This window comes from Leucoraja erinacea, unplaced genomic scaffold (genome assembly GCF_028641065.1).
Source record: "Leucoraja erinacea ecotype New England unplaced genomic scaffold, Leri_hhj_1 Leri_137S, whole genome shotgun sequence".
Classification (NCBI taxonomy): domain Eukaryota; kingdom Metazoa; phylum Chordata; class Chondrichthyes; order Rajiformes; family Rajidae; genus Leucoraja; species Leucoraja erinaceus.
In genome coordinates, this window is record NW_026575649.1 from 206,582 (window position 1) to 218,706 (window position 12,125).

General features: G+C 46.4%; 1 protein-coding gene across 1 annotated transcript in view; it reads right to left on the minus strand.

Moving 5' to 3' along the window:
* LOC129715755 (ral guanine nucleotide dissociation stimulator-like 1) overlaps positions 1–11,510 on the minus strand; it is a 28,351-nt gene extending 16,841 nt beyond the window's left edge. The window contains exons 1-3 of the mRNA XM_055665611.1: positions 9,457–11,510; positions 6,356–6,459; positions 4,086–4,170 (exon numbers count right to left, since the gene is read on the minus strand). Of these exons, the coding sequence (XP_055521586.1) occupies positions 4,086–4,170; positions 6,356–6,459; positions 9,457–9,660 (393 nt within the window). The 5' untranslated portion in view covers positions 9,661–11,510. The remainder of the gene's footprint in view (positions 1–4,085; positions 4,171–6,355; positions 6,460–9,456) is intronic.
* Positions 11,511–12,125: the final 615 nt, after the last annotated feature.

The following is a 12,125-nucleotide window of genomic DNA, read 5'->3' on the forward strand; positions in this document are numbered from 1 at the left end:
ACTGATACAACCCATTCAATAAAATGGCAGATGAGTTAAGGCATGATTTAATTTTTAGTTCATTTATGAGTTTAGATGGATGAGGGGGGGGGGGGGGGGTAACTCATTGAAACTTGCCAAATAGTGAAAGGTCCGGATTGAGCGGATGTGCAGAGTGTGCAGGAAGAAACGGCAGATGCTGGTTTAAACCGAAGATAGACAAAAATACTGGAGTAACTAAGCGGGACATCTCTGGAGAGAAGGAATAGAAATAGGAAAGAAGAAGGGTCTCAACCCAAAATGTCGCCTATTCCTTTTCTCCAGAGGTGCTATCTGATCCACTGAGCTACTCCAACATTTTGTGGATGTGGAGAGGATGTTTCCACTAGTGGGAGAGTCCAGGACCAAAGGATAGAGCTTCAAATAAAACGATGTACCTTTAAAAAGGAGATGACGAGGAATTTATTTTGTCAGAGGGTGGTGAATCTGTGGAATTCATTGCCACTGACGGCTGTGGAAACCAAGTCAATGGATATTTTTAAGGTGCAGAGAGACAGATTCATGATTGGTACGGGGTTATGGGAAGAAGGCAGGAGAATGGGGTTGAGAGGGATAGATGGGTAATGATTGAATGGGTGAGTAGACATGATCGGTCAAATGGCCTAATTCTGCACCTATGATTTATGAACCTATAACGTATGATTTATGACATTAAGCAGCTGCTGTCCAAAAGATAATGCAAACAAAGTAGGTGCAGGTGGATTATAATTGCAGCCTGAATCCCACACAACTCATAAACATTATCATTCAGAATAAAAAAGCATAGCAACAGGTGGTAGTTGAGTGAATATTTACACAGAGGTCCTGTCATAGAGTCATAGAGTGATACAGTGTGGAAACTGGCTATTCGGCCCAACTTGCAAACACCGGCCAACATGTCCCAGCTACACTAGTCCCACCTGCCTGCATTTGGTCCATATCCCTGCAAACCTGTCCTATCCATGTACTTATCTAAAGGGCCTGTCCCACTTCGGCGATATTTTCGGCGACTGCCAGCGACTGTCACAGTCATAGCAGGTCGTCGAATTACCGTTGAGTTACTCCAACACTCACTCCACAGGACACATCTGCTGTTCCTCGTGTGTACATTTACTGTTTGATTGGTCAACAATATTGATTGGTCTATGATATAGTTGGGATCACGGAGACATGGCTCCAGGGTGACCAAGGCTGGGAGCTGAACATCCAGGGATATTCAATATTCAGGAGGGATAGACAGAAAGGAAAAGGAGGTGGGGTAGCGTTACTGATTAGAGAGGGGATTAATGCAATGGAAACGAAGGACATTAGTTTGGAGGATGTGGAATCGGTATGGGTAGAGCTGCGAAACACTAAGGGGCAGAAAACGCTGGTGGGTGTTGTGTACAGGCCACCTAACAGTAGTAGTGAAGTTGGAGATGGTATCAAACAGGAAATTAGAAATGCGTGCGACAAAGGCAAAACAGTTATAATGGGTGACTTCAATCTACATATAGATTGGGTGAATCAAATTGGCAGGGGTGCTGAGGAAGAGGATTTCTTGGAATGTATGCGGGATAGTTATCTAAATCAACATGTAGAGGAACCAACGAGAGAGCAGGCTATTTTAGACTGGGTATTGAGTAATGAGGAAGGGTTAGTTAGCAATCTTGTTGTACGTGCCCCCTTGGGCAAGAGTGACCATAATATGGTTGAGTTCTTCATTAGGATGGAGAGTGACATTGTTAATTCAGAAACAATGGTTCTGAACTTAAAGAAAGGTAACTTTGAGGGTATGAGACGTGAATTGGCCAAGATTGACTGGCAATTAATTCTAAAAGGGTTGAGGGTGGATATGCAATGGAAGACATTTAAAGGCTGCATGGATGAACTACAAAAATTGTTCATACCAGTTTGGCAAAAGAATAAATCAGGGAAGGTAGTACATCCATGGATAACAAGGGAAATCAGGGATAGTATCAAAGCGAAGGATGATGCATACAAATTAGCCAGAAAAAGCAGCATACCGGAGGACTGGGAGAAATTCAAAGACCAGCAGAGGAGGACAAAGGGCTTAATTAGGAAAGGGAAAATAGATTATGAAAGAAAACTGGCAGGGAACATAAAAACTGACTGCAAAAGTTTTTATAGATATGTGAAAAGAAAGAGATTAGTTAAAACAAATGTAGGTCCCTTGCAGTCAGAAACAGGTGAGTTGATCATGGGGAACAAGGATATGGCGGACCAATTAAATAACTACTTTGGTTCCGTCTTCACTAAGGAAGACATAAATAATTTGCCAGAAATAGCAGGGGACCGCGGGTCAAAGGAGTTGGAGGAATTGAGTGAAATCCAGGTTAGCCGGGAAGTGGTGTTGGGTAAATTGAATGGATTAAAGGCCGATAAATCCCCAGGGCCAGATAGGCTGCATCCCAGAGTACTTAAGGAAGTAGCTCCAGAAATAGTGGATGCATTAGTAATAATCTTTCAAAACTCTTTAGATTCTGGAGTAGTTCCTGAAGATTGGCGGGTAGCAAACGTAACCCCACTTTTTAAGAAGGGAGGGAGAGAGAAAATGGGGAATTACAGACCAGTTAGTCTAACATCGGTAGTGGGGAAACTGCTAGAGTCAGTTATTAAAGATGGGATAGCAGCACATTTGGAAAGTGGTGAAATCATTGGACAAAGTCAGCATGGATTTACGAAAGGTAAATCATGTCTGACGAATCTTATAGAATTTTTCGAGGATGTAACTAGTAGCGTGGATAGGGGAGAACCAGTGGATGTGGTGTATCTGGACTTCCAGATGGCTTTCGACAAGGTCCCACATAAGAGATTAGTATACAAACTTAAAGCACAAGGCATTGGGGGTTCAGTATTGATGTGGATAGAGAACTGGCTGGCAAACAGGAAGCAAAGAGTAGGAGTAAACGGGTCCTTTTCACAATGGCAGGCAGTGACTAGTGGGGTACCGCAAGGCTCAGTGCTGGGACCCCAGCTATTTACAATATATATTAATGATCTGGATGAGGGAATTGTAGGCAATATCTCCAAGTTTGCGGATGACACTAAACTGGGGGGCAGTGTTAGCTGTGAGGAGGATGCTAGGAGACTGCAAGGTGACTTGGATAGGCTGGGTGAGTGGGCAAATGTTTGGCAGATGCAGTATAATGTGGATAAATGTGAGGTTATCCATTTTGGTGGCAAAAACAGGAAAGCAGACTATTATCTAAATGGTGGCCGATTGGGAAAGGGGGAGATGCAGCGAGACCTGGGTGTCATGGTACACCAGTCATTGAAGGTAGGCATGCAGGTGCAGCAGGCAGTAAAGAAAGCAAATGGTATGTTAGCTTTCATTGCAAAAGGATTTGAGTATAGGATCAGGGAGGTTCTACTGCAGTTGTACAGGGTCTTGGTGAGACCACACCTGGAGTATTGCGTACAGTTTTGGTCTCCAAATCTGAGGAAGGACATTATTGCCATAGAGGGAGTGCAGAGACGGTTCACCAGACTGATTCCTGGGATGGCAGGACTGTCTAATGAAGAAAGACTGGATAGACTTGGTTTATACTCTCTAGAATTTAGGAGATTGAGAGGGGATCTTATAGAAACTTACAAAATTCTTAAGGGGTTGGACAGGCTAGATGCAGGAAGATTGTTCCCGATGTTAGGGAAGTCCAGGACAAGGGGTCACAGCTTAAGGATAAGGGGGAAATCCTTTAAAACCGAGATGAGAAGAACTTTTTTCACACAGAGAGTGGTGAATCTCTGGAACTCTCTGCCACAGAGGGTAGTTGAGGCCAGTTCATTGACTATATTTAAGAGGGAGTTAGATGTGGCCCTTGTGGCTAAGGGAATCAGGGGGTATGGAGAGAAGGCAGGTACGGGATACTGAGTTGGATGATCAGCCATGATCATATTGAATGGCGGTGCAGGCTCGAAGGGCCGAATGGCCTACTCCTGCACCTAATTTCTATGTTTCTATGTTTCTATGTCTACAATATTGATTAACTGCCAGCCACTGCTTTAATCCATTGTGAGTATTTTTGACGACCATTTAAGGTCCCACCATGCTGGGTGTGACGTACCTTCTTTAGCAACTCCCGACTCCTCACTTTGTTGTTCTCATAGGAGAAGATTTGTGAAAGTTCTTCAAACATCAACATACAATCCCTAATAAAAAGAACAATACAAGGAGGTTGGTTATACCAGGCAGATTAATCATCTGCTAGCAGGGCGTCCGAGATGAAATAAATAATAGCGTTACAGAGATTGTGGTCTTTACAGAACCTGAATGTTACTCAACAGTGGATTGGCAGTGCTAGAGTTTTTGCCTCACAGCACCCGAGTTCAATCCAGGCTATGGGTGCTGTCTGGGTGGTGTTTGTACATTCTCCCCGTGACTGTGTGGGTTTTCTCCAGGTGCTAAGGTTTCCTCCCACACTCCAAAGACGTACAGGTTTGGAGGTTAATTGGCTTCTGTAAATGGTCCCCAATGTGTAGGATAGAACTAGTGTATGGGTGATTATTAGTTGGTGCGGACTTGGTGGGCGAATGGGCCCCCATGGAGCTACACGCTCGAAGACCATGGGCCTACCCAGTAGGCCCAACTTGCCTGCTGGAGACCAGGGACTCGCCCGCCGCAGATGGCTCGGATCACCCACCCAGAGTGGAGGGAGTGGGCCGGGGGGCCGGTGCGCAGACCAGTTGCGAGAGGGAGTGCGCCGTCTCAACGGGGGTGTAGCCACTGGAAGCCCTGCAACAGCCTGGACCGGGCACCGCTTCAAGAGGCCGAGCACGTTGACCGCTTGCGGCCTGCAGCGGTGGAGCTGCAGCGGAGGACACAGCAGCTATGCTTGGCCAGGCCTAGACTGTGAACGAAGAAATGGTGTCAAACATGGCACCACCAGCATTATATGCAAAATGAATTCCATTATGTAGTGGTTAATTGCATATGGGACAATAAATAAATAAATGTACATTTAATTATTTTCATGCAGTATCTCCAAAGTAAAACTAATTATGGCAGCTAGCCAAATTTCATTGCTGCCCACACATCAGGGGAGGATCAAGGTGTCTGTGGCTTGGAGTTCCAATTCCAGGCGCATGCTTTAATATAAATATAAATATTTAACACATTCCATTAGCCAGCAGAGGTTTGCAAATTCTCTGCATTGTTGGCAACCATGCTTATATAATGAAGCCAACATAATCAGATTCCCCGACCCCAGTCAATCCTCTTTCTCCCTGCTCCCGTCAGGCAGAAGGTATAGAAGCTTGAAGGAGCGCACCACCAGACTCAGGAACAGCTTCTTCCCCCTCTGTTATCTGAATGGTCCTTCCATAAGCTAGGGTACTGCCCCATTCACCTCTACCCCATTGCAAACATTGGACTTTGTCTCTGGAACTGATGCGCTACAATGCGGAGAACTATATTCTGCATTCTGTATCTACGAGTTGATTTGATGGCTACTACTAAATATTTGAGATCTGTCCTTGTCCACGGGTGGCACGATGGTGCAGCGGTAGAGGTGCTGCCTCACAGCGCCAGACACCAGGGTTCGAACCCGACTACGGGTGCTGTCTGTATGGAGTTTGTGCGTTCTCCCCATGACCTGCGTGGGTTTTCTCCAAGATCTTCAGTTTCCCCCCACACTCCAAAGACGTGCAGGTTTGTAGGTTAATTGGCTTGGTATAAATGTAAAATTGTCCCTAGTGGATGTAGGATAATGTAATGTGCGGGGATCGCAGGTCGGTGTGGACTCAGTGGGCCGATGGGCCAGTTTCCGCGCTATATCTCTAAAACAGTCGTTCCCAACGTGGGGCGTACGCCCCACAGGGGGGAAATTTGATTTTTAAGGGGGGCAATTGAGCGGGACTGAGGAGGTCTGGGTCCAAATTTTCGATTTTAATTTTTTTGGATTTTCCATCAGGTAAACATATGTAGTTTATGTTTCAGATGTTATTTTGAGTAAATAATTTTTTGGGGTAAAAAAGGTCTTTATTGTGTAGTTATTACATAATCACCGCGCCATCGCTCTTCATGCAAGTCGCACGAAGCGTGCGAGGTCATGGGAGAACAGTATTTATTGAATTGGATTTAGAAATGCGATTCAAAGAGCTTTTGCTAAGTTACCCTTATAATATCTATTTCCTCCGTTTTCTCTCAAGGGAAAGCAATGGGGGGGGGGGGCATCAGGATTTTAGAGGTGATTAGGTGGGGCATGGCCAAAAAAAGGTTGGGAACCACGGCTCTAAAATAAACTGGTCCAAAGGGAGCAGGAAGGAACTTGCAATCCATCCACCACATAACTTATGCTCTTTAAGAAAAAAACAGGCCAAAGAGAAATGAACTTACTTTGAAACAGTGTCCCAGGTCCTCTTCAGCCTGTAGATGGAGATTGACTGCAAGGCTGATACAATAGCCTGGAGCGAGGAGAAATTCCTCATCATCCTGCATTCCTGAATGGAAAACAAGAGACGTCCATCAGTGTTTGCTGGCTTCCTGATGGCTCAGGGTTTATGAACTTGGCTCTGAGGAGGAGAGTCAGCTGTGACAATACTACAGCGGTACGGTTATGTGGAAAACATTTAGACTGGGTAACCCGAGGCTTGTTATTCACCTCAGCTCTACACTTCAATGCCGACCACCTTCCATCAGCAGTGGCCAGTGGTGGCTGGGGTCAAGGACATCAAAAGAGACTTATAAAACATCACTTCTGGACTATTTTCAGTTGTGGGTGGGTGGGGAGGGGGGAAAGGAAGTCTTTCTTTCATCCCATTGTTTGATTACCCTACCCTCGGTACAAGAACTGTTCCAGAGCCGCTGTCTGAAAAAGGCTCTGATAATAGCCAAGGACAAACTGCACCCCGTCCACACACACCTGGACCTCCTGCCATCAGGCAAGAGATACCGTAGCATCAAAGCCCGGACTACCAGACTGTTAAACAGCTTCCTGCCCCAGGCTGTGAGGCTGCTAAACAGTCACTCCACCTGATTCTGCGACTTTGCACTGACAATTTAATAACTCTGGCACTGGCCACTCAAATCAGCTGCTCTGGACATTTTAATGACTGTTTTTTACTGTATTTTAATGTTGCTGTTTTACCTGCTTTTAACTATTTATACTGTTTCATCAGGGACTGGATTTTTTTTTTTACTGTTATTATGTGTGAAATGTTTTAAGTTTCATGTGCATTGCTCCGGAATTCCCTGGGAAACGTCTTCTCATTTTGCACTGTACAAGTGTTGCTTTGCAAGATGACAATAAAGGTTGATTGATTGATTGATTGATTGAAAGGAGGTAGCAACGGCGACATTAAAGGGCCTGTCCCACTTGCGTGTCCTTGGCACGCAAATTACGCGACTTTGTGGTTGCGTTGAGCCGCGACGTTTCCACGAAGGTCGCGCGCGACTTTATTCGACCGCACATCTGTCTGGAGCGCTTGACGTCATTTGAAGATGGACACAAATGCTGGAGTAACTGAGCAGGAGCGGCAGCATCCCTGGAGAGAAGCAATGGATGATGTTTCATGTCGAGACTCTTCTTCAGTCTGAAAGAAGGGTCTTGACCCGAAACGTCACCCATTGCTTCTCGCCAGAGATGCTGCCGGTCCTGCTGAGTTACTCCTGCATTTTGTGTCTACCTTCAATTTTCTTGGCCTCGATCTGGGAGTAGGAGTGGGGACGGATCTGGACCTCAACGGCCGTGAGCCTCAGGCCGAGTTCGGCGATCGTTTGCCCGCTTTTGCTGCTGTTGGAGGTGAGACGTTGCGTCACGCCAGGGTCTTGGGCCTGTCCCACTTTGGCCTTTAGTTCCGCGACAAGCCGTTGTTGCGCGAAGATTTAATTCGCTACAAATATTTCAGAGTCCCACGCAATGTCGCGCACAACTCCATACCTCTCCGCGTTTCTCAGTGGGACCGGCCCCGCATGGCCATATGATGCCCGAGCGCCTCAACGCGACCATGAGGTCGTGTAATTTGCATGCCAAGGACACGTAAATGGGACAGGCCCTTAACACCTCATGTCCATGACCCACTGCATATGATAATGATTGAAGAAGGGTCAAAACAAAGGAGGGTCCACAGAAAATAAAAACTAAATGTTTATCCAATTTACTGCTCTGGGAGGGAGGGAAACTGCTTTACATCTAATAGCCAATATAATTTTACAAGGGCATCGGTGGTGCAGCGGTGGAGTTGCTGCCTCACAGCGCTTACAGCACCAGAGACTACGTGTCAATGCCGACTGCGGCTGCTGTTTGTACGGAGTTTGTATGTTCTCCCTGTGACCTGCGTGGATTTTCTCTGAGATCTTCAGTTTCCTCCCACACTCCAAATATGTGCAGGTTTGTAGGTTTTGGTAAAATTGCAAATTGCCCCTAGTGTGTATAGGACAGTATTAGTGTAGCATAGGTTAAAGAGCCTGTCTACACATTTTAAAAATGTAATTTAAAAATGTGAAGATAGACTCAAAGTGCTGGAGTAAAGGAATAGGTGACGTTTTGGGTCGAGACCCTTTTTCAGACTTATATCAGACTTAAAAATCTGAAGATGGATTGCTTTTGTGCATTGTAAAAATGGCAAAATTGTTTTTGCTTTGTTAATATTCACATACAAACACATCCTGAAGCATGGATTGTTACGTATGTAACCGCAGTCTATTTCCCTTCAGCAGTCTTGCTGCTTTACTTCAGGGAATGGAATAACGAAAGGCTTGGCTTGATTATATGAGGCAAAGGTTAAGATCTAGCTTGTAGCCAGAGCAGGTCAAGGGTGGAACAGTGGTAGAGCTACTGTCATCTTACAACGTCAGAGACCCCGGTTCGATCCTGACTACGGGTGCTTGTCTGTGCGGAGTTTGTATGTTCTCCCCGTGACCTGCGTGGGGTTTTCTCCGAGAGCTTCTGTTTCCTCCCACACTCCCAAGACATTCAGGTTTGTAGGCTTGTTGGCTTGGTATAAATGTAAACATTGTCACTGATGTAGGATAGTGTTAATGTGCGGGGATCACTGGTCGGAACAAATTCAGTGGGCCGAAGGGCCTGTATCTCTAACGTAAACTAAACTAGTTTGTAGGTTAATTGGCCTTGGTTCTTGGTCCTCCAAAATATTCCAACTGGAATTTAAACTGGAGGTGGTGAAGGGAGTGATTAAGCCAGTAAATGCTAATTTAAATTTAGTTGCATCTGGTTGGGTAACTATAGTTTGGTGGAGATTATTCCATTCCGACACATTAGGGACAATTTGAAATTTTACCGAAACCAATTAGCCTACAAACCTGCACGTCTTTGGAGTGTGGGAGGAAACCGGAGCACCGAGAGAAAACCTACGCAGGTCACGGTGAGAACATATAAACAGACAGCACCCGTGGTCAGGATCGAACCCGGGTCTCTGGCGCTGTGAGGCAGCGACTCGACTGCTGACAGAGGCAGAATGGAGAAGCCATGTGGTTACCTCGGCAATGTCGATCCACTTCTCCATGATTTTGCCTCGTTGCTGGGGCTTCAGCTGCAGGTCCCTCAGTATGGTGCCGACGACGCAATTGGTGACGGTGTTGAACTGAGTGATGGTGGCCCGGACGGTGGGTGCGAGGTGTTCGTTCCCCTTCTTGTCCCGTTTCGACCAGACGCCGCCCAGGCAGTCATCTGGGACAACCATCTTGAACAGCTCCTGGAATTAAACACAACAACTAAGTAAGTAAGGGGCGGTACAATGGAAGAGATGCTGCCTCACAGCGCCAGAGACCCAGATTCCATCCTGACTACGGGTCCTGTCTGAACGGAGTGTGTACCTTCTCCCCGTGACTGTGTGGGTTTTCTCCGGGTGCTCCGGTTTCTTCCCATGTTACAAACATGTACGGGTTTGTAGGTTAATTGGCTAGATGTAAATTGTCCCTAGTATGTGGGGGTCACTGGTTGGTGCAGATGCGCTGGACCGAAGGCGCCTGTTTCCGTGCTGTATGTCTAAACTAAACTAATCTACCTCCCCCAATACGTGTTATTGGTACCTGTACTGACAATGAAACAATGAAATTCTTATTGGCAGAAGTGCAAGATGATAGATAACTGTCAATTGGCTTCTGTAAACTGTCCCTTGCGTGTACAATAGAACTAGTGGATGGGGGTTGCTGGTCTGCGTAGGCTTTGTGGGCTGAAGGGCCTGTTTCCACGCTGTATCTCTAAACTAAACTAGACTTGTGATGGTGCAATTAAACATTACACTTCAAATAATGCGCTCAAAGGGTCAAGAATGAAAGAATTAATGGTCACTTTACCTACGCCTCTCATGATTATGTCCACTTCATTTATGTCCCCCTCAGTCTCCTGCACTCCAAAGGAGGCATCATTGCCTATTCAGCCTCTCGCTATAATCTAGGCCTGCAAGTCCAGGTAACGTCTTGGTGAACCTCTTCTTCACCCTTTCCAAAATTGATGACACCCTTCCTCTGGCCAAGCAACCTTGATATTTCAAGTCCAGATATAACACATCCACTGGTTCTCCCTTATCCACTCTACTAGTTACATCCTCGAAAAATTCTATAAAATTCGTCAGACATGATTTACCTTTCATAAATCCATGCTGTCTTTGTCCAATGATTTCATCACTTTCCAAATGTGCTGCTATCCCATCTTTAATAACATGACATCCAGCTCAGAAAAAAACAAAAAGGTTGTTGAAATATTCCCTGGCACAAGGATTCCAATCTTGATATCGGAATCACGTGTTTAAAACAACATGTCTTGAAACTTTCAAATGCTGCTGTGAGTAGTGAACTAACATAGTACTAATAATGCGAGGAAAAGACAGGAGTGCTCACTCAATACTAATACGTGGCATTTGGAGTAATCAGGCACTTCTTCCAAGATGGTGTCCCACTCAGGCGACTATTTGCGTGCTAACCACAGAAGCAGATCTACAAACTCATCTTACAATCGCTCCACACTCTTAAATCTCCACTCCCGCAGCAACATTTCTTACTTGAACTATGATCTTCTTAAACTACCTATACACTGTAAATGGTTTGGTTGTGATCATGTATTGTCTTTCCGCTGACTGGATAGCACGCAACAAAAGCTTTTCACTGCACCTCGGTACACGTGACAATAAACTAAACTGAACAAATGGACCCAAATTCATCTCACGGATCCAAACAAAATGGTCATCAGAGACACACACCACCTGGCCACGCTCCCAGTTCAATCCTACCATGGGGAAGACGGTACAGGAGCCTGAAAACCGTGACCTCCAGCTTCAGGAACAGCTCCTTCACTACAACCATCCGGCTACTAAGCACAACACACAGCAAACTTCAAACAGTTGGTGCACTAGGACTCAAGGCTTTTGCTTTGCACTGGAGTCATTCAGCACTGAAACAGACCCTTTGGCGCAACTTGCCGACCCAGATGCCCCATCAACGTGAGCCTCATCTGCCCAAATTTGGCCCATATTCCACTAAACCTTTCCTATCCATGTACTTGTCCAAATGTATTTTTAAATGTTACTAGACCAATGGCAGACTCCCCCAACGGAGCCGTCCCCTACCCGGAGCCCCCACGGGAGACGTGGGCCTCGACCCCAACGTGCAATTGCGGGGGGGGGCGGGGGCGGCATCACACACACCAAGCACCCCCACACACACACACAGTTTTAAAAGGAGAACCCTCCAACACAGCCGTTCCCTACCTCTAGCCCCCACGGGAGACGTGGTCGTCGAAGTCGGGTCCCGGCCGTTTTAAAATAGCGTCTCTTGCAGTAGGCGAAGTCGGGTCCGTTTCGCCAACGCGCGATTGGGGGGGATCACACACACACCAACCACAAACACACACACAGTTTGAAAAGAATAACCCCCCAGCCGTTCCCTACCCGCAGCCCCCACGGGAGACGTGGCCCCTCGAACTGAAGCCGTTCTTGAAAGGCCGAATTAAATGGCGTCTCTTGAGGTTGAAATGCGGGCGCCAGCAGCCGTTATGGTCGCTGGCCAGCAGGAGGCGACAAAATGAGTGAGTGGGGTGGGGTGAGGATGTGGCCCTTGTGGCTAAGGGGATCAGAGGGTATGGAGAGAAGGCAGGTACGGGATACTGAGTTGGATGATCAGCCATGATCATATTGAATGGCGGTGCAGG